Raw genomic sequence first — 22,684 nt, forward strand, 5'->3', positions numbered from 1 at the left:
ACAATGGGGTACTGTCCCTCCCACTGACGCCAAAGACGGGGCACTAGACGGGACACTATTCCTCCCACTGACGTCAGAATCTTTTTTACCCAGAATGGCCACAGTCCACCCCCCCTGAAATCTGAAGGACAGTAAACTGGCCCTTTATTTAGAAACTTTGGACCCCCCTGGTATAGAGCATCAGTTGCTTCCCACTGTGCTTTTTATACATGTACCACATCGCTGCTTCTAGGAATGTTTTAGGAATGGTCTGCTTCTAGGAATGTTTTAGGAATGGTCTGCTTTTAGGAATGGTCTGCTTCTAGGAATGCTCTGTATTTCTTTATAAGACTTCTGCTGTGTTGATTGTTCCTGTAGAGTATTTGGTGACGGGTGCACTTTTTATTTTGCCATGATTTGTAATCTTCTCCCCTCTCTCTCTCCTTTAGGCTCTCAGCTCTATCACTCGCTATTATGCGTGGTGTTACATTTTCTCATCCTGCGGCTGATGGGGCGGACGGTCACGGCGGTGATAACCGGATTCTGCTTCCAGCTGGTAAGTCGCCGCGCTCTGCGTCACAACGTGTGAAATGTTGAATACAGTGTAACTCCAGCCTGAACCTTTTTGTGGGAGGGACTAGAACCTTGTATTTTGCATACAGACCACCCTGGGTGACGCCCACATGTGATGACGATCATCCATGAAGAAAATAACTTTATGAAAGGGGTCAGTCTGGGGAGGAAAGGGCTAGATCTGGGGTTGGCAACCTGGGGCCCTCCTAGCTGTTGTGGAACTACATCTCCCATGAGGCACTGCAAGGCTGGCGGTTACAATTCCTCCCAAAGGCATGATGGGATTTGTAGTTCTACCACAGCTGGAGGGCCCCCAGGTTGCCTCCCTTTGGTCTAGATGTTGCTAAGTGCCCCCCCCCCCCTAGAGATACCGTACCATTTCTCTGTGGTTTGGTTTCCTACCTAATCCTAGGCCAACCCCAGCACTGGAGACGGGATTCTTCTAGCTAGAGGCTTTAGTGTCGGTCATATGACGGCGTCCCAGAACGGGCCGCTCTTGCCCGCCCGCGGGGGAGCCGTATTGCTAGGGCACAGCACGACCCCCGATCTCTTGTCCCATGGCTCTTTACCCATGTGATCGGCTGTGTCCAACCACAGCCGGTCACATGTAAACACGGAGATGCCGGTAATTGGCGGAGTAACTGGCGGAGTGTGTGGCGAGGAGAGCCGATCAGCGGCATCTTCTCCCAGGGGAATCTACACATGTAACTGGTGCCCTGATTACAATATAGCGCCATCAGTGTCGCCAATCATTATCCACCAATGCTAGCAATCAGTGCCCACCACCTGCTGTCCGTTAATGCCCATCAGTGCCACTCATCAGTACCGCCTATCGGTGCCCACCACTGCTGTCCATCAGTACCGCCTATCGGTGCCCATAAGTGGCACCTCATCAATGATGCCACCTAATCAGTGTCCATAAGTGACGCCTCATCAATGCCCACCAGTTCAGCCTATCGGTGAAGGAGAAAACTTACTTGGTTATAAAATTTACTGACAAACTAAGTAAAAAAATATTTTTTTTTTTTTTTAATATTTGGTCTTTTTTTATTTATTTTTTTTGTAAAAAAAACAAAACCAAAAAAAAATCGGCAGTGATTTAGGCTGCATTCACACTATAGCGTACTGAATCGCGGCGTTTTGTCCCGCGATCCGCGGTGGCAAATAGCGGCGTTTTGTACCGCGATTCGCGGCGACAAAACGCTGCGATTGTGAATGCAGCCTGTGACCCCCTTTATGGAGATGGTTCACATCTCCTAGCCGAACGCCGACAGACGCCTGAAAAAAAGGTCCGGGACCTTTTTTCAGGCGGCAGGCGTCAGGCGTCCGGCGTTCGGCGTGGAGATGTGAACCATCTCCATAGAGGGCAATGCTAAAGCATCCCTCTGGCGTGTCGGGGCGGCAGCGGCGTTCACACTACAGGCGTATATACGCCTAGGTGTGAACGGGGCCTAAATATCATAAAAAAAAAGCTCTATTTGTGTGAAGAAAATTATAAAAATGTCATATGGATACAGTGTTGCATGCCCGAGTTATTGTCATTCAAAGTGAGACAGCGCTTGAAGCTGGAAAATGGCCTGGGCAGGAAGGGGGGTGCAAGTGCCTGGTAGGCAAGGCGTTAAACATTGTTGCACTGAGTGACGTCATCAGTGTGCGCCTCGGTGATTGAATGCATTGTGGGGACCATTTTGCAGAAGAAACAGATTTTCGATCCTCGCAGGGTCTCTTCCTCCGAGGTGCCTGAGTGACGCCATGTTGGGACTCTGTGAGGCCTCTATGACTGGCATGATGTTGCCTTCGCAAATTAACACATTTATTTGGAGCGCTGGGGTTCTGGCTTGGCACCGTCCATAGTCATCCATTCACCAATGAGGAGGGGGGGGACTGTGAGGAGTGTGGCTTCTATTTGGACTTCATCAGGGGGGGGGGGGGGGGGGCTAATGAACTGGTAAAACCTCTGATCCCAGTAAAGTAGGAGAACCGGGTAAAAGGTTGTATCTACCAACCAATGTGATCTGCCTGGATTCCACGAGAGTATGTTAAAGTCCACCTGTCCCTTCGCCATGTAATGTTCTCCTATGACCCCGTCTCTGAGATAATCGCTCTTTTGTATTTTGGACAGGGTTATCTACTGTTTGGTTACTACTACACCGCCACCGACGACTACGATATCAAGTGGACTATGCCTCACTGCGTTCTGACACTCAAGCTAATTGGTGAGTGTTCTCCACTGTGTACAGAAGGGGGGGGGGGGGGGGGGTAGGAAGGTCGGGACGAACTGGCTGGAAGGTGAGGGTAGCAGCCAAGCAGACGCTTGCTTTGATTGAATGCCAACTGGCCAATGTAGACACTCTGCCCCTTATTTTTTATTGGGAAAAAATAAAAATATAGAAGATATTACCAGTTCTCAGTATTGCACATTTTCTTCTGTCCTAATCAACATGGACAGGAAGAGTCCCAGAGAACCAAAAGAGAATGTTGTTGCACATGGCACTTTGTAGATGTTCTGCAAGGAGATTTTTCAATGGCTGCGACCATAGAAAGTACAAATAAGAAAGAAACTATAAAAATACAACGTAGTGTACAATGCCGTGTTTTCTGAATCGTAATGTGTTTTGACTCCAAAAGTTAAGTGGTGTCTTCTGCCTCCTGTCCATTCCCTTGCGTTGCGTCTTCTGCCTCTTACCGCCTGTCCATTCCGTTGCGTCTTCTGCCTCTGCCGCCTGTCCATTATGTTGCGTCTTCTGCCTCTACCGCCTGTCCATTATGTTGCGTCTTCTGCCTCTACCTCCTGTCCATTCCCTTGTGTCTTCTGCCTCTACCTCCCATCCATTCCGTTGCGTCTTCTGCCTCTACCTCCCATCCATTCCGTTGCGTCTTCTGCCTCTACCTCCCATCCATTCCGTTGCGTCTTCTGCCTCTACCTCCTGTCCATTCCGTTGCGTCTTCTGCCTCTACCTCCTGTCCATTCCCTTGCGTCTTCTGCCTCTGCCTCCCGTCCATTCCCTTGCGTCTTCTGCCTCTGCCTCCCGTCCATTCCCTTGCGTCTTCTGCCTCTGCCTCCCGTCCATTCCCTTGCGTCTTCTGCCTCTGCCTCCCGTCCATTCCCTTGCGTCTTCTGCCTCTGCCTCCCGTCCATTCCCTTGCGTCTTCTGCCTCTGCCTCCCGTCCATTCCCTTGCGTCTTCTGCCTCTACCCCCCGTCCATTCCCTTGCGTCTTCTGCCTCTACCCCCTGTCCATTCCCTTGCGTCTTCTGCCTCTACCTCCTGTCCATTCCCTTGCGTCTTCTGCCTCTACCTCCTGTCCATTCCCTTGCGTCTTCTGCCTCTACCTCCTGTCCATTCCCTTGCGTCTTCTGCCTCTACCTCCTGTCCATTCCCTTGCGTCTTCTGCCTCTACCTCCTGTCCATTCCCTTGCGTCTTCTGCCTCTACCTCCTGTCCATTCCCTTGCGTCTTCTGCCTCTACCTCCTGTCCATTCCCTTGCGTCTTCTGCCTCTACCTCCTGTCCATTCCCTTGCGTCTTCTGCCTCTACCTCCCGTCCATTCCCTTGCGTCTTCTGCCTCTACCTCCCGTCCATTCCCTTGCGTCTTCTGCCTCTACCTCCCGTCCATTCCCTTGCGTCTTCTGCCTCTACCTCCCGTCCATTCCCTTGCGTCTTCTGCCTCTACCTCCCGTCCATTCCCTTGCGTCTTCTGCCTCTACCTCCCGTCCATTCCCTTGCGTCTTCTGCCTCTACCTCCCGTCCATTCCCTTGCGTCTTCTGCTACTCCTCTTGATCAAAGTGGTGTCTCCAATTGCCCGTTTCTTTTGCCTCTACCTCCAGTTGTGTCTTCTGCTTTCTCCTTCCTGTCCAATCTTCTGCCTTTATCCTTCTGTTAATTCTTCTGTCTTCTGCTTCCTTCTTTCTAGTCTCTCATCTGTTGCCTCTCCTTCCAATTCGTGAAACGCACGCTGGGTTGGTTTTGTGGGTGGAGTCTTTCCTTGCATCCTCTCAGCTTGGGTACATTGTTGGCCCACTAAACGGGGGGGGGGGGGGGCCTGACATCCATAACCTGAATCGAGCAATAGGGAGCACTGCGACACTCCAAAAGACACAAACAACATGTTGGCGATGCTGGTGTTGGTAAAATGCTCTCAGCCGAAAATGATTCTCAGCTGTGAGCACAAAGGGAGGGAGGGAAGTGTCGGCCTCTGCATTCCCCTTGCCGTTGCATGTCTCGGAAAAGTGCTCACACCCAAGACCATCTGCAGCTATGAATCAGCCATCTTCTTCATAGCTGTTGTCAGAATAACTGCCAGAGTAACTAGGGTTAGAAAGCACTTAGTACGTGTAGTACTTTTGTCTTATAAGTGCTTCCTAACCCTAGTTATCCTGGCTGTCATTCTGACGACAGCTATAATGGAGACGGCTGATTCATAGCTGCAGACTGTCTTGGGTGTAAGCACTTTTTCGAGACAAGCGACGGCAAGGGGAATACAGAGGTCAACACGTCCCTCCCTTTCTTTTTACTCACAGCTGAGACAACCATTTTGCAACTATGAATTGGCCATCTCCTTCATAGCTGTTGTCAGAATGACCACTAGGGTTAGAAAGCACTTGGTGCTTGTAGTACTTTGTCCCATGGAGGACATAACTAAAATAATGAAATGCCTTACTTTAAGCTCTACTAACCCATATCAACCAATCAGAATTTATTCTGTAATCGTCATACCAGTTCATGACGTATTTTGGTTGACTCTTATGGGTTATAGCATTTACACATGAAAAGGATTTGTTGTTTGCATAGTACACTTCTATATTGCTTAAGGATCTGCAGTCGGACAATACTGGCCTCCAGAGAGGAGGCATCTTGACAGGTTCTCAACAAAACATGGCCTTAAAAACCTGTCAATATGGCTGAAACTTGGCTCCTCCCCTCTCTGAAGGCCAGTATTGCCCTTGGCCTGCAATTTTCATGCTTTGAAGGTCATGATTTGATGAGAACCTGTGAAGATGTCTGAGACTTGGCTGCTTGTCTTGGCTGTGCGCACTTTACTGAGACAAGCAGCGGCAAGAGGAATGCGTAGAGATGGAGTGATCTATTGGTCTCTGCATTCCTCTTGCCATGACTTGTCTCTGATAAGTGCTCGCACCCAAGAGAATGTGCAGCTATAAATTGGCTGTCTCCTTCATTGCTGTTGTGAGAACCCTAGTCGGGGCAACTAGGGTTGGAAAGCACTTCTAAGACAAAGTACTACATGTACTGAGTGCTTTCTAACCCGTGTTATCCTGGCCGTCGTTCTGACAACAGCAATGAAGGAGACGGCCGATTCATAGCTGCAAATTGTCTTGGGTGTGAGCACTTTTCTGAGACAAGCAACAGCAAGAGGAATGCAAAGACTGACATGCTCCCCTTTTTGCCGCTGCTTGTCTCAGAAAAGTGCTCACAACTGAGACAGTCTGCAGCTATTAATCGGCTGTCTCTTTTAGACATGTTGTCAGAACGACCACTAGGGTTAGAAAGCACTTGGTACATGTAGTACTTTGTTCCAGGGAGGGCATTACAAAATAAGAGACTTTCTTTAAGCTCTACTTTTTAAACGTACTAACATCGTGACAGGTTCTCCTCAAAACATGACTTTCAAATCATGAAACTTGCAGGCCAAGGACATAGTGGCCTCCGAGAGAGGGAGCCAAGTTTCGGCCCTCTTGACAGGTTATCCTCGAAACATGACCTTCAAACCATGAAAATTGCAGGTCAAGGGCATGTTTAAGGGGGACCTGTCAAGATGGCTGAAGCTTGGCTCCTCCCCTCTCTGGAGGTCACTATTGACCATCGAAACATGAAAATTGCAGGTCAAGGGCATGTTTAAGGGGGACCTGTCAAGATGGCTGAAGCTTGGCTCCTCCCCTCTCTGGAGGTCACTATTGACCATCGAACCATGAAAATTGCAGGCCAATTTTCATGGTTTGAAGGCCATGTTTTGAGGAGAACCTGTCAAGATGGCTGAAGCTTGGCTCCTCCCCTCTCTGGAGGCCACTATTGACCTTCAAACCATGAAAGTTGCAGGCCAAGGACAATGGTGGCCTCCAGAGAGGGGAAGGAGCCAAGTTTCGGCCATGGTGTCAGGTTCTCCTCAAAACATGACCTTCGAACCATGAAAATTGCAGGCCAAGGACCAGTTTTAAGGAGAACCTGTCAAGATGGCTGAAGCTTGGCTCCTCCGATCTCTGGAGGCCACTATTGACCTTCAAACCATGAAAATTGCAGGCCAATTTTCATGGTTCGAAGGTCATGTTTTGAGGAGAACCTGTCAAGATGGCTGAGACTAGTCCCTGCACAATAGTGGCCTCCAGAGAGGGGAGGAGCCAAGTTTCGTCCATCGTGACCGGTTCTCCTCAAATCATGACCTTCAAACCATGAAAATTGCAGGCCAAGGACACGTTTTAAGGAGAACCTGTCAAGATGGCTGACACTTGGCTCCTCTCCAGTGCTGGAGGCCAGTATTGCCGGACCGTTGATCCTGCAGCAATACTGAAGCTATACCCTGGAACTAACCCCGCTTCCCCAAGTCAGGTGCTCCTAGACTCGGCATTGCCAGGTAGCAGCCGTTCTGACAGATCCCTCTTTAATTAAGGACACCGTCAGCTGTTGAGACTTGGCTAGCAGCCTTGGAACGCTTGAAAGGAATTTCCAGCCTTGTGGCAGGCTGTGTCCCCTGAGTCGGGTTAAATGTAGAAATGTTGTGTCTGACCGCGGCTTTACATTTTGTTTTTGTGTTTTCGGCAACGTCAAGAAGTGTTTTCACTCATCAACCTTCTCTCGTTCCCACAGGACTTGGCTTTGATTACTACGACGGTGGGAGAGCCATGGTTAGTATATTCTGTGTCTGATAACTTCCTCACCTGTAATTAACCTGAAACCCGTCCAAGGTGGAAGCCGGCAATTAGAGCCTCCAGATCTTCTGCTGGCACCGTGCCACCAATGTTACCTGTCTCTACAAGAGCGGCTTTTTGTTACCTCTCCCGTGTAATCGATTGAATCCAACTCGTGTTTTCTCCCCCCCCCCCGAAAATCACGCTTCTCTGATAAAAAGCTCTAGGAATCCAATGTCTGCCAGAATTGTAACTGGAGGGGGCAGTGACTGTTCAGTTTGGTCAAAGGGCACCGGTGGGTAAGCAACCATATAGGAGAATAGGGAGGGGGAGTTCTGCTTACTTTTCCCTTTTTTAAAACTGAATTCCAGGCAAAAGGTTAACCACTTCCAGACCTTAGGTGTTTTTCAGATTTGGTGTTTGCAAGACTAAAACATTTTTTTTCTGCTAGAAAATTACTTAAAACCCCCCAAACATTATATATATTTTTTCTAACACCCTAGAGAATAAAATAGTGGTCATTCCAATACTTTTTGTCACACCGTATTTGCGCAGCGGTCTTACAAGCGCACTTTTTTTGGAAAAAATTCACTTTTTTGAATTAAAAAATAAGAAAACAATAAATTTGGCCCAATTTTTTTATATATTGTGAAAGATAATGTTACGCCGAGTAAAATGATACCCAACATGTCACGCTTAAAAATTGGGCCCGCTCGTGGCATGGCGTCAAACTTTTACCCTTAAAAATCTCGATAGGCGATGTTTAAAAAATTCTAGAGATTGCATTTTTTGAGCTACAGAGTAGGCCTAGGGCTAGAATTATTGCTCTCGCTCGAACGATCGCGGCGATACCTCACTTGTGTGATTTGAACACCGTTTTCATATGCGGGCGCTACTCGCGTATGCGTTCGCTTCTGCGCGCGAGCTCGTCGGGACGGGGCGCTTTAAAAAATTTTTTTTTTTTGTTTTCTTATTTCTTTTTATTTATTTTATTACTTTTTACACTTAGGAATAAAAGTGATAATTTTTTTTTTTTTTTCTTATTTCTTTTTATTTATTTTATTACTTTTTACACTTGGAATAAAAGTGATAATTTTTTTTTTTTTTCTTATTTCTTTTTATTTATTTTATTACTTTTTACACTTAGGAATAAAAGTGATAATTTTTTTTTTTTGTTTTCTTATTTCTTTTTATTTATTTTATTACTTTTTACACTTAAAAAAAAAAAAAAAATTATCACTTTTATTCCTATTACAAGGAATGTAAACATCCATTGTAATAGAAAAAAGCATGACAGGTCCTCTTATATATGAGATCCGGGGTCAAAAAGACCTCAGATCTCATATTTAGACTAAAATGCAAAAAAAAAAAAAAAAAAATTGAATCTTTAAGAGGCTGGGCGGGACTGACGTTTTGACGTCACTTCCGCCCAGCAGAGCTATGGGGACGGGCGAAGGAGATTTTTCCTTCAGTCTCGTCCCCAGTCACCAGCCGAACGGTCCCGATCTCCACCGCCGCTACCGATGGCTCCTGTAAGCGGCGGAGGGGGGCTCTCTCCCGCCACCGATAACGGCGATCTCGCGGAGACCGCCGTTATCGTGTACCGGACCGTGCACACTAAAGATCGATACCCCGGTTGTGGCAGCAGCTGCTGCCGTTACCGAGATATCAATCTTTAAAATTGGACGTACATCGTCGTGTGCAGGTCTGGAAGTGGTTAAATCTACCAATAGAATGCACCGATCAGCCATAACATTAGGACCACCCGCCATAACTTGTCCTGGCATGGACTTTGGTAGACCTCTAAAGGTATGATGGGGTATCTGGTGCCAAGTCGTCAGCAGCAGATTAGTTGGGGCCTCCTTTCATCGGACTTGTTTGTCCAGCTCATTCCATAGATGCTCAATTTTGTTGGTGATCTCGTGGCTCCAATGACACCCTTGCCCCCATGCTGCTGGCTCTGCCAAGTGGTGATGGAACTAGACAGGTTACCTTTAGCTGGGAGATCATTGAGCCACAGCTCAAGGAACCCCTAGAAACCCCTGGAGGAACCCTGATATAGAGGGAAAATAAAGGTTCAAGCTGAACTCTCTGGAAGAACCAAATATTCTCTACATCCATCGGTCATGTGACTTCTTCTGGAATCTTCTTCCAGATCTGTGCAGTAATCCAGTGTGTGACTTCCTGTAATAAAGACCGCCCACTGCTGCCCCCTCTCCGTGTGCAGGGGGGACTGGTCTTGTCTCCGCCCCCTCCTGTAGTGGGTGGAGCTTGCTGGACCCCCTCCCACAGCTCTGCTCTCCTTGTGCAGGATGACTGGTCTCGTCTTCGCCCCTTATTGTACTGGGTGTAGCCTGCTGGGCCCCTCCCACAGCTCCACTTCTTGTGCAATATGACTGGTCATGTCTCCACCCTTCCTCTTTTTCTGTAGTGGGTGGATGGTGCTGGACCCCCTCCTGCAGCCTGCTGGCTCCTCCCACAGCCCCACTACTTGTGCAGGAAGACTGGCCATGTCTCTGCCCTTCCTGTCATTTTCTGTAGTGGGTGGAGCGTGCTGGACCCCTCCCGCAGCCTGCTGGGCTCCTCCCACAGCTCCACTTCTTGTGTAGGGTGACTGGTCTTGTCTCCGCCCCTTCCTGTACTGGGTGGACCCTGATGGGCCCCTCCCACAGCTCCACTTCTTGTGCAGGATGACTGGTCATGTCTCCGCCCTTCCTGTCATTTTCTCTAGTGGGTGGAGCTTGCTGAACCCCTCCCACAGCTCTGCTCTTTTTGCAGGTTAACTGGTCTTGTCTTCGACCCTCCATGTAGTTTTCTGCTGGCTGCCTGTAGTGGTTGGAGCTTGCAGGGCCCCTTCTATCTATCTAGGTACCTTTTTTGTTAGAGCCCAAAAATCTGCTCTATTGTAAAAGCAATCCTAACGACTAACTAGCCTCTGGATTCCTTTTACAAGCAGATGAAAGGGACAATCTCCTCCTGTCCCGCGGGTAGTCCTGATCGACCAGCCGGCACTTCCACCGGCTGATCATAGAGCCCAGCAAAGATCCCATCAGCTCTGTTGGGCTTTATGGTGTTGTAACTTAGAAGCGATGATGTCGCATCACTTCCAGGAAGGGCCGCCATCAGGGGGTTACAGGCAGTACACCTATAAGGGGCCCGGATAGCAACCCCCTTTTTTAGGGGTACGGGGGTCCCCAGGGGCCCGGAGATCCCCAGGGCCCCGGACAACACCCCCCTTTTTTTTTTTTCATAATTTTTTTTTTTTTTTTTTTTCTTTCTAGATTTTATTTATTTCATCTCTGTGTGTCTCTCTCTCTCTCTCTCTCTCTCTCTCTCTCTCTCTCTCTCTCTCTCTCTCTCTCTCTCTCTCTCTCTCTCTCTCTCTCTCTCTCTCTCTCTCTCTCTCTCTCTCTCTCTCTCTCTCTCTCTCTCATAATAAATAAATAAATAAATATATATATATATATATATAAATATTTTTTTTTTTTTTTTTTTTTTTTTTTTAAAGGGCCCTGGATGGCAACCCCCCTTTTTTATAAATGTTTTTTTTTTTTTTTTTTATTTATTTTTTATTAAAGGGCCCAGAGGTCCCGGATGGCAACCCCCCCTTTTTTATTATTTTTTTAGAAAAAGAAATTACAATTTACCTGCTTCCAGGTTACCTGAGTGTCAACTGCGCCAAATTAAAAGAAATTGCCTTTTTGGATGCTTTTAAGGGCAGAGGAGGGATTTGGTGTGTCTTATGTGACAGGTCCTCTTTATGGAAAGATCTATAACTATTGCTGTCAGAAAGGATGTTTACATTCCTTGCGACAGCAACAAATGTAATTTAAAAAATAAAGTGACAGTGTAAAAATATAAAAAAATTGAAAAGTGCCCCTTGTGCTCATAGACCCAGGGGTAACTATACGCCGGAAAAAGCCGAACGCAAACGACGTAAAAAAAAAAAACGCCGGGCGGTCGTTTATTTCAGAATCGGCGTAAATGCTCATTAGCATATTTGACGTGTAAAAGACACGGAAGAGCCACCTAGCGGCCGGCCTGGAATTGCAGCCTAAGATCCGACGGTGTAAGTCACTTACACCTGTCGTATCTTGGGCATATCTATGCGTAACCTGATTCTACGAATCGTCGCATAGATATGACGGCCGGAACTCGGAGATATGACGGCCGGAACTCAGAGATACGACGGCGTATCAGGTACACTGTCGTATCTCTTTGTGAATCTGGCACCTCATGTGCAAATTTAAAGTGGTAACCTGTAAAGGCTTTTAAAGAGACGCCTATGGATATTCCAATGTATGTCGTTTGTCTTTGTTGCACGCGTGTACGCAGTTTTAAAGCGTGACATGTTTGGTATCTATTTACTCTGCGTAACATTATATTTTACAAAAAACGGAGTTATGTATTGTGTGTGTGTGTGTGTGTGTGTGTTTTTGTTTTTTGCATGTATAGCCGTGGCCAAATATTTTGAGAATAACGCAAGTATTAATTATCACAAAGTCTCCTTGTTTGTAGATCTTTGTGTCGGGTGTTGCTATGGGATGCTGAAGTATAATTACATGCATTCCATACGTGTCCGAGGCTTTTATTGACAGTGACATGAAGTTTATTCATAGTCAATTTCAGTGGTGACCCCTCTTTTTTTTTCTTTTTCAAGGCTTCTACAATTCTCCCCGGCATGGTGTCACTTACAATTCTCCCCGGCATGGTGTCACTTACAATTCTCCCCGGCATGGTGTCACTCAACTTCTGCCTGATGGGGCCCCCCCCCCCCCATTCTTCCATAATCCATGCTTGGAGTTTGTCAGAATTTCGACTTTTTTTTTTTTGGTTACCCGGCTCACGATCTCCCCTCTTCTGCCCGGGTAGTGACCCCCCGATCTCCCCTCTTCTGCCCGGGTGGTGACCCCCGATCTCCCCTCTTCTGCCCGGGTGGTGACCCCCGATCTCCCCTCTTCTGCCCGGGTGGTGACCCCCGATCTCCCCTCTTCTGCCCGGGTGGTGACCCCCGATCTCCCCTCTTCTGCCCGGGTGGTGACCCCCGATCTCCCCTCTTCTGCCCGGGTGGTGACCCCCGATCTCCCCTCTTCTGCCCGGGTGGTGACCCCCGATCTCCCCTCTTCTGCACTGGTGGTGACCCCCCTGATCTCCCCTCTTCTGCACTGGTGGTGACCCCCCCGATCTCCCCTCTTCTGCACTGGTGGTGACCCCCCCGATCTCCCCTCTTCTGCACTGGTGGTGACCCCCCCGATCTCCCCTCTTCTGCACTGGTGGTGACTCCCCCGATCTCCCCTCTTCTGCCCTGGTGGTGCCCCCCCCGATCTCCCCTCTTCTGCCCTGGTGGTGCCCCCCCCGATCTCCCCTCTTCTGCCCTGGTGGTGACCCCCCCGATCTCCCCTCTTCTGCACTGGTGGTGACCCCCCCGATCTCCCCTCTTCTGCCCTGGTGGTGACTCCCCCGATCTCCCCTCTTCTGCCCTGGTGGTGACTCCCCCGATCTCCCCTCTTCTGCCCTGGTGGTGACTCCCCCGATCTCCCCTCTTCTGCCCTGGTGGTGACTCCCCCGATCTCCCCTCTTCTGCCCTGGTGGTGCCCCCCCCCGATCTCCCCTCTTCTGCCCTGGTGGTGACCCCCTGATCTCCCCTCTTCTGCACGGGGGGGGTGACCCCCCTGATCTCCCCTCTTCTGCACGGAGGGGGGGGGTGACCCCCCCGATCTCCCCTCTTCTGCCCGGGTGTTGCCCCCGATCCCGCAGCTGAATCAACAATAGGAAGACGGTCCTGGCACTTGCTGGACTTTCTTGGGTGCCCCGAAGCCTTCTTCACAAATGCAGTGAACATTTGTTTTTGTTTTTTCTTTATCGTACATCACGGGACACAGAGCAGCATAGCCATTACATATGGGTTATATAGTGTACCTTCAGGTGATGGACACTGGCACTCTCCGACAGGAAGTTCCCTCCCTATATAACCCCCACCCATAGTGGGAGTACCTCAGTTTTTTTCGCCAGTGTCTTAGGTGTTGGTGCACGTTGAAGGTTGTGCCTGCAGTTTGTCCTTGGGACCAGGGCCAGCCGACCGGATCCGTCCAAGGTGCTTCATAGCCAAAGTGGACGGTACCCGGGCCCCAATTCGTGGATGGGGTTTTGCCTATAATGCCTCTCCTTGGAGGGCTGGACTCTGGGTTCCAGGACTGGGTTTTTTAACCTATGGATACCTGCTGCCAGTAGTGCTGTATAGGTCCAGGTGTGTGGTGTTCCTGACTTGGACCCCGGTCCCTGAAGGTCTATGACCATACCCACGGTGAAGGGGGAAGATTGGGCCTCTTGCATGAGCAATACCCTGCGGCGTGGAAAGGTAAGCGCGCGCACTGTTATAGGCGCCGACGCTGCGTGGAGGGGCGGGGGACGCCCAGGGAGTTCCCTCCCCTCTGTACATCAGAGGGAAAACTCTATTTAGCCTGTCAGTTTGCTGAAGGCTGTGAAGGGACACGGAGCAGCGATGCTGAGCAGGATAGGTTTGCCTATGTTATGCTGACACAGTGACACCTAGTGGCCGTTTTTTTGTACACACCTTGCTAAAGAGCTGTTTAAGCTCATATTTTCTCTGAAAAGCCGGTGTACTAAGTAGCAGTCAGAGTACTTAGCATTTGGTACTCTCTTAGCCCAGCATTAAGGGAAGCAATATTAGGATATGATTAAGCCCTTGGGGCTCAATATTGCTATCTCTTGTTAGGTTTTGGGAAGTTTAGTTTTCTGTCTAACATTACCCTAGCCTAATTTTTTTCCTCATTTATTTAAATGTGTGTTTTTCTCCAGCTATTACAGTTAGTTGTATATTAGCGGAGTATCTCAGATTTGTTTATTATGGCTCCTAAGGGTGCAGGGAACGCTAAAAATGCTAAAGGTGTTAAAAAGCCGAAGGGTTCCCCATCGGGCTCGGAGGATATTTCCCAGAATCCAGCTGCCCCTACCTCCCCGGAGGATCCGGAGGTTGCTGCCCTGGGTGAGCCATCGGGGTTGCTAGGTGCTATGGCGGGCCCTATTCAACCAACTCCTTCCTATGTAACGGAAGAGATGTTAGCCTCCACCTTGGGTGGATTTGAAAAAAGGATGGCCGCTCTTATTACGGCCTCTTTATCCGGGAAGAAGCGGGCTAGGTCCCCGTCTCCCAGGTTTGAATCTCCTGAGGAAGATGTCCTTTCCACTGAGGAATTGGAAGATACAGGAGACCAGGCTGAGGATCACCTGGACCATTTAGGTTCTGAAGATTCTACTATAGAAGAACCTTTTTCAGCTTCTCACGCAGAAAAATTGTGGGTCCAGTCCTTAACGGATATGGTGCGGTCAGCTTTTAAAATGCCTTTGCCTCAGCCTCTGGCCTCCGCTGTGTCCTCATTGGGCTCCCTAAAAGCGCCCCAAGCCAACCTGGTGTTCCCGGTCCATCCTTTATTAAAGGACCTGATATTTCAGGACTGGGTTAAGCCAGACAGGATTTTTTTGCCTCCTAAAAGGTTCGCAGTTATGTACCCTTTAGAGGAGGAGTTTTCAAGGAAATGGGCTGTCCCCACTGTTGACGCAGCCATATCATGTGTCAATAAAGCGTTAACGTGTCCGGTGGACAATATTCACATGTTCAAAGATCCTGTGGATAAAAGGCTTGAGACCTTACTGAAGGCATCCTTTGCCACAGCGGGGGCAGTGGTCCAGCCAGCTGTAGCTGCCATTGGCGTCTGCCAGGCTTTAAAAGACCAGGCCAAGCAGGCCCTAAAGGACCTTCCGGCTCAACAGGCTCAGGACTTAGCCGATCTACCTAGAGCTTTATGTTTCGCGGTAGACGCTATCAAGGATTCAATCCAACAGGCGTCCCGCCTATCCCTGTATTTGGTTCACATGAGAAGATTACTTTGGTTAAAGAACTGGTCTGCAGAAACCCCCTGCAAAAAACTCCTTACAGGATTCTCCTTTCAAGGAGAGAGATTGTTTGGAGAAGATCTTGACAAATATATTCAAAAGATCTCTAGTGGTAAGAGCACCCTTTTGCCGGTTAAGAAAAGGTTCCGAGGTCCCTCTTTTAAGCGCCCAACCTCTCCAGTTCCAGGGCCCTCATTCTCTAGGCAGTATCGACGGCCTCCTGGACGCGCAGCTGCAAACAGGCCCCAGGGGCAAGCTGCAGGGAACAAGAGACCGTGGAACCGTAAGCCGGTTAAGGCTGCCCCTAAGGCAGCCTTGTGAAGGGGCGCCCCCACTCTCTCGAGTGGGGGGAAGACTCCGGTTGTTCTCGGAGTTGTGGGGGGCCCAAGTTACCGACCAATGGGTTCTGTCCTCAGTGACTCAGGGGTACAAGCTGGAGTTTCGGGAGTTCCCCCCTCCTCACTTTCAAACGTCAAGACTTCCAGGCGACCCTCAGAGACAGGCATCGCTTCTGTCCGCCCTAGAGCGACTCCTATCTCAAGGAGTGATTATGGAAGTACCAGCAGGGGAGCAAGGACAAGGGTTTTACTCAAACCTCTTCGTTGTCCCGAAGCCAAACGGCGACGTCAGGCCTATTCTGGACCTAAAGTTATTAAACCGCTTTTTAAGAGTCCGGTCTTTTCGAATGGAGTCCATTCGTTCGGTGGTGGCCGCCCTCCAAGGAAAGGAGTTCTTGGCCTCCATCGATATAAAGGACGCATACCTGCACGTTCCGATTTTCCCAGGCCATTACAGGTATCTGCGTTTTGCCCTAAACTATCGGCATTATCAGTTCGTGGCTCTTCCGTTCGGACTAGCCACGGCCCCTCGGGTTTTTACGAAGATCCTGGCCCCCGTATTAGCCATCCTAAGGGAACAGGGCATTCTGATCATGGCCTACCTAGACGATCTTCTGGTAGTCGACCACTCAGCGGCCGGTCTAAATCGGGCAGTGTTGCTAGCAGTAAACTGCCTAGAGTCCCTGGGTTGGGTTCTAAACCGGGACAAATCGGCTTTACAGCCCACAAGAAGGTTGGAGTATCTAGGTCTGATTTTAGATACAAGACAACAACGGATCTTCCTGCCCCAGTCCAGAGTGGACTCGATAAGGGAGTTAATCCACATAGTCCTAAGCAGCACAAGGCCATCTATACGCCTCTGCATGCGCCTGTTGGGAAAGCTAGTGGCCACCTTCGAGGCAGTGCCCTATGCCCAGATCCATTCTCGGAGGCTACAGAGAGCAATTCTCACGGCCTGGGACAAAAGACTCCAGGCCTTGGATCTTCCCATTTCCCTTCCCTATGCGGTAAGGCAGAGCCTGTGTTGGTGGCTAGTCACAAAAAATCTTCTGAAAGGAAGATCGTTCAATCCCCCCTCATGGAGGATAGTAACCACGGACGCCAGCCTATCAGGTTGGGGTGCAGTCCTAGACGATTTAACCCTACAGGGGAAATGGTCAAGGGCAGAATCAGCCCTACCCATAAATGTCTTAGAGATCCGAGCAGCTCGGTTGGCTCTTTTGGGCTGGACGGAGGTTCTGCAGGGCTCCCCAGTAAGGGTACAATCCGACAATGCCACTGCCGTAGCTTATATAAACCACCAGGGTGGCACCAGGAGTCAGGCAGCCCAAAGGGAGGTAGATCGGATCTTTTCATGGGCAGAAGCCCATGTCCCCTGCATCTCAGCTATCTTTATCCCCGGGGTGGACAATTGGCAAGCGGACTTCCTCAGCCGCCAACAGATGTCCCCAGGGGAGTGGTCCCTCCATCCCGAAGTGTTCCAGGTCATTTGCCGGAAGTGGGGTACTCCGGAGGTGGACATTATGGCGTCCAGATTCAATGCCAAAGTAGCAAACTTTGTCTCTCGAACGAGGGATCCATTGGCCTGCGGGACAGATGCCTTGGTGTGTCCTTGGCATCAGTTTGCGCTAATCTATGCCTTCCCTCCAATACGGATGCTACCCCGTCTTCTTCACAGAATTCAAAGGGAACGCAAGCCAGCGATTCTAGTGGCCCCAGCGTGGCCCCGAAGACCTTGGTACTCCTTGATAAAAAGGATGACCGTAGAGGAGCCTTGGGTCCTCCCTCTACGTCCGGACCTCCTCTCACAAGGGCCATTCTACCACCCTGCCTTACAGGCCCTAAATTTAACGGCCTGGCGGCTGAGTCCCTGATTCTCAGAAACAGAGGCCTTTCAGGGCAGGTCGTTTCTACCCTTATAAACGCAAGAAAACCAGTTTCCAGGTTAATATACTATAGGGTGTGGAAGGCCTATATTACCTGGTGTGAAACCAGGAAATGGGATCCCCGCAAATATACTATTGGGAGAATCCTGGAGTTTTTACAGTTGGGAGTGGAAAAAGGTTTGGTGGTCGGCACAATCAAGGGGCAGGTGTCTGCCTTGTCGGTCTTCTTCCAGAGATCGTTGGCTGCCCATTCCTTAATGAAATCCTTTTTACAAGGTGTTATTCGGGTGAATCCCCCGATTAAAGCTCCCCTGTATCCTTGGGATCTAAATTTGGTTCTATCGGCCTTGCAAAGCCAGCCCTTTGAGCCCTTGTCCGTGATCCCTTTGGTCCTTTTGACTAGGAAACTAGTGTTTCTGGTGGCCATGGCATCCGCCAGAAGGGTGTCGGAGTTGGCAGCCTTGTCATGTAAGGCACCTTATTTATTACTGCATAAGGACAGGGTCGTTTTGCGGCCGCTTCCGTCCTTCCTGCCTAAGGTGGTATCAAATTTTCACCTTAATCAAGATGTGATTCTTCCATCATTTTTTCCAAAGCCTTCTTCTAAGGAAGAGAGGTTACTACATTCCTTGGATGTAGTTAGAGCTGTAAAGATTTACTTGGAAGCTACAGCCCAGATTCGTAAGACGGACGTCTTATTCATTCTGCCGGAAGGGCCCAAGAAGGGCCAGGCAGCGTCTAAGGCCACTATTGCTAAGTGGATTAGGCAGACGATTATTCAGGCCTATGGCCTGAAGGGGAAGAGTCCACCCTTATCGGTTAAGGCTCATTCCACTAGAGCTATAAGTGCCTCTTGGGCAGCGTATCACCAGGTCCCTATGGCTCAGGTCTGCAGGGCAGCAACCTGGTCATCTGTCCACACATTTGCAAAATTTTATCAAATGGACGTTAGGAGGAACGCTGATTCAGCCTTTGGGCAGGCGGTACTGCGGGCCGCAGTTTAATCTCCTCTTGTCCGGTGGCACCTCTTGTTTGGTTTTTTCTGGTTGTCTCCCTCCCCTCATGGAGCATTGCTTGGGGACATCCCATATGTAATGGCTATGCTGCTCTGTGTCCCGTGATGTACGATAAAGAAAAAGGGATTTTTATTAACAGCTTACCTGTAAAATCCTTTTCTTGTAGTACATCACGGGACACAGAGCTCCCACCCCTCTTATGGGGAATTTTGGGATGCATATTGCTTGCTACAAAACTGAGGTACTCCCACTATGGGTGGGGGTTATATAGGGAGGGAACTTCCTGTCGGAGAGTGCCAGTGTCCATCACCTGAAGGTACACTATATAACCCATATGTAATGGCTATGCTGCTCTGTGTCCCGTGATGTACTACAAGAAAAGGATTTTACAGGTAAGCTGTTAATAAAAATCCCTTTTTTTTGGCAAAGAGGGACTTTGCAATTCATCTGACCCGCTCTTCATAACATTCTGGAGTGTAATCCAAATTCCCATCATAAAAACTGAGGCAGCAGACTTTGAAAATGTTATATTTGTGTCATATTTTTTTTTTTTTTTTTTATGGCACTTTTTGTTCACATGTAATCATTTTTTTTTTTTGCTAGAAAATTCCTTAGAACCCCCAAACATAAATAATAATATATCATTTTAAAGCAGAGGCCCTAAAAGTCCAAAACTTGTGGCCACGGCTGTATTTAAAAAAAAAAAAAAATTAGCATTTGAAAAACCGCTGCGCAAATATTATCGTGTGACATAGACAATTGCTATAATCGCCAATCCATTTTTTCTAGGGTCTCTGCTTTAAAATGATAAAAAAATTATGTGGGCTGGATTCAGATAGCCTTTACACCGGCGTATCTATTGATACGCCGCGTAAGTGCTATGAAGTGCCGGCGTATCTTCTTTCTGTATTCAGAAAGCTAGATACGCCAGAATTTCTTTATCGTACATCACGGGACACAGAGCGGCATTCATTACTATATGGGTTATATGGAGTACCTTCAGGTGTAGACACTGGCAATCTCAAACAGGAAATGCCCCTCCCTATATAACCCCCTCCCATAGGAGGAGTACCTCAGTTTTTCCGCCAGTGTCTTAGGTGTTAGTCATGGTTTAGCTTGCCTCCACATCCTTGGGATTAGGTGAGCTAACCGGTTCTGTCCAAAAAAGCCTCAGCGCTAAAGTGGTCAGTAACCGGACCCCAAACCCTTGGGGTATAGCCCATAATGCTTTTCTTTTTAGAGAGCTGGACCCTGGGCCCAGAACTTAGAAACCTTTGGGTGCCTAATGTTTCTGTTGCCAGAGTGCTATATGGGCCCAGGACAGTGGATCCTTCATAGGAACCCAGGGCCTGAAGGTCTAGACATCCCCACGGAGATGGGGGAAGATTGGGCCTCTTGCTTGGCAAAGTCCTGCGGCATGGAGCAGGTAAGTGAGGGGAAAAACTTGCGGAACTTGGTTCTTAGCAGGTTTTTTCTGGGGGGTCACAGGGGACATGCCTAAAGTTATGCACTGCATCTGGCAAACTAGTCACATATCATAAAGATAGGATGGCTCTATATGTATTATTCCCCATAAGATGTGACCTCCCTTGTAGTGTTGGAAAAGCATTGAGTGGGGCCTGTGATATAAAAGTATATGTGTGTGTCAGAGAGCTGTGCTTACCTGCAAGCCTCCAGGCGATGCTCCATTCAGTCTTCCTCCTCACGGCCTGCAAAGCAGGCAAAACGCCGACCTCCTCATGGTTCCAGGCTGCAGGCTGCAGTTTGCTGGAGCAGAGAGGTCCCTTCCTCCCAACCCCACCCCCCCCCCCCTGTCGGGAGGGGCATTTCCTGTTTGAGATTGCTGGGGGGGAAGGGCGGGTCAGTGGCTTAAGGAAGGGGCGGCCCTTCCTTGTTTGTTCCATATAGCTCATTCAATACTTTGGAACTGAGGAGGAAAGACCAGAACGGCAAGCACGGGGCGCCGAGGACACACAGTGGCCAGAAAGAATATTGCAGTCTTCAGAAAGACTGTTTTCAAGCCTAGGAATAGGCTGTTTCTTTTCCATCTCGTAGTTTTTCTTGCAATACTACTCAGGGGGACAGAATGTTTTTTCTTTCCTAGATTTGAAAAGAAAAAAAAAAAAAAAGATTTTTTTTTGAAAAAAAAAAAAAAAAAAAAAAGTGTCATCTAGGGGAGAGGAAGCATTTTTTATCCCCCAAACAGGTGTTTGGGCATTTAACTATTTATAAGTCCCAGGTACCAATAAGTAGCAGGTGTACCTCGGTATTGTACCATGGCATCAAAAAACAAGGGTACAAGAGGTGGGGATTCCCCCAGAGAGTCTGAGGTCTCGGACAATGCTATGCCGCTGCTTTCCCCACAGGGAGCCTTGGGGCCATCGGGATCTGGGGCTGGAGCTGACGCGGGTCAGTCCAACCCTAAGATGGTCACGGAGGAGGTATTACTCACCTCTTTAAAAGAGATGCAGAAAAGCATGGGTAAAATGATAGCCGCAGCTATGCGGGGCAGTAAGCGGAATAGATCTCCGTCGCCCGAGCGCGGACCCTCAGAAGAGGAGGTCCTTTCCTCAGGGGAATTGGACGACCTCTTGGACAAGGACCAAGTAGGTTCAGGGATCGAAGATCCGGATACAGAGGAGTCTGGGGCAGTCTCCCTGAGGGAGAGCTGGTGGATTCAAGGATTGTCGGACTTGGTCCATAGGGCATTCAACTTGCCAGTACCAGATCTCCAGGTATCGACGATTTCAGCTTTGGGCTCACTGAGGGCGCCTCAAAGCAATGCTGTGTTTCCGATCCATCCTCTATTAGAGGGAGTTTTGTTCCAAGATTGGAACAAGCCAGATAAGATCTTCTTACCACCTAAGAAGTTCTCTGTCCTATATCCTATGGAAGAAAAATTTTCCAAAAGATGGGCTACTCCTGCAGTGGACGCAGCCATCTCATGTGTTAACAAATCGTTAACATGCCCTGTAGAAAACATACAGGTGTTCAAGGATCCAGTTGATAAGCGCTTGGAAGCACTACTTAAGAACTCCTTCACTACTGCAGGGGCAGTAGTACAGCCAGCTGTGGCTGCGATTGGGGTCGCTCAAGCATTATCGGATCAATTTAAGCAGATGCTTAAACTTATTCCTGCCCAGCAGGCAGAAGAATTTTCGGATGTCCCTAAGGCCATATGTTTTACGGTAGACGCAATCAAGGATTCTATCCAGCAAGCGTCACGTTTATCGTTATCCCTTATCCATATGAGAAGACTCTTATGGTTAAAAAGCTGGGAGGCTGAGCCCCCATGCAAGAAGCTCCTGGTAGGGTTCCCCTTCCATGGAGGACGACTCTTCGGAGAAGACCTAGATAAATACATTCAGACCATTTCAAACGGCAAGAGTACTCTCTTGCCAACTAAGAAGAAGGTTCAGGGGCCTGCGTTTAAACGACAGTATTCCCCTGGGCAGGGGCCCTCTAATGCCAAGCAGTATCGACGGCCTCCTGCAAAAGCAAACTTCGGCTTCAACAGCAAATCACAAGGACAGGCTGTTAGAGGCAAAAGGCAGTGGTTTCGCAAACCAGCAAAACCAGCCCCCAAGCCAACCTTATGAAGGGGCGCCCCCACCCACGAAGGTGGGGGGAAGGCTGCGACTCTTTTCAGAGATTTGGGAAGCCAGCATTCCCGACGAGTGGGTACGGTCTTCCGTGGCCACAGGCTACAAATTAGATTTCCTAAGGTTTCCTCCTCCTCATTTCCAGGAGTCGAGGATTCCAAACGATCCGCCTCGGATTCCGGCCAGTCCTGGAACAGGGGCTGGGTTTCTACTCCAACCTATTCATCATCCCCAATGGAGATGTCAGGCCAATTTTGGACCTAAAGATGGTAAATGCATATCTAAAGATCCGCTCATTTCGGATGGAATCCGTGCGGTCAGCAGCTGCCACACTCCAGAAGGACGACTTCATGGCGTCCATAGACATAAAGGATGCCTACCTTCATGTTCCAATTTATCAGCCACATCAAAGATATCTACGCTTCATGGTGGCTTCGCGTCACTTCCAATTCGTGGCGCTTCCCTTCGGGTTGGCTACGGCCCCCCGGGTGTTCACGAAGGTCCTAGCTCCGATCC

General features: G+C 49.0%; 1 protein-coding gene across 1 annotated transcript in view; it reads left to right on the top strand.

Moving 5' to 3' along the window:
- Positions 1-428: 428 nt before the first annotated feature.
- The window catches only part of LOC120922804 (lysophospholipid acyltransferase 5-like), a gene marked incomplete at both ends in the record, with an annotated part of 41,839 nt that continues 19,583 nt past the window's right edge, over positions 429-22,684 (top strand). The window contains 3 exon segments of the mRNA XM_040334805.1: positions 429-535; positions 2,675-2,768; positions 7,372-7,409. Coding sequence (XP_040190739.1) covers positions 429-535; positions 2,675-2,768; positions 7,372-7,409 — 239 coding nt within the window.

Source organism: Rana temporaria, unplaced genomic scaffold (genome assembly GCF_905171775.1).
Source record: "Rana temporaria unplaced genomic scaffold, aRanTem1.1, whole genome shotgun sequence".
Taxonomy (NCBI): domain Eukaryota; kingdom Metazoa; phylum Chordata; class Amphibia; order Anura; family Ranidae; genus Rana; species Rana temporaria.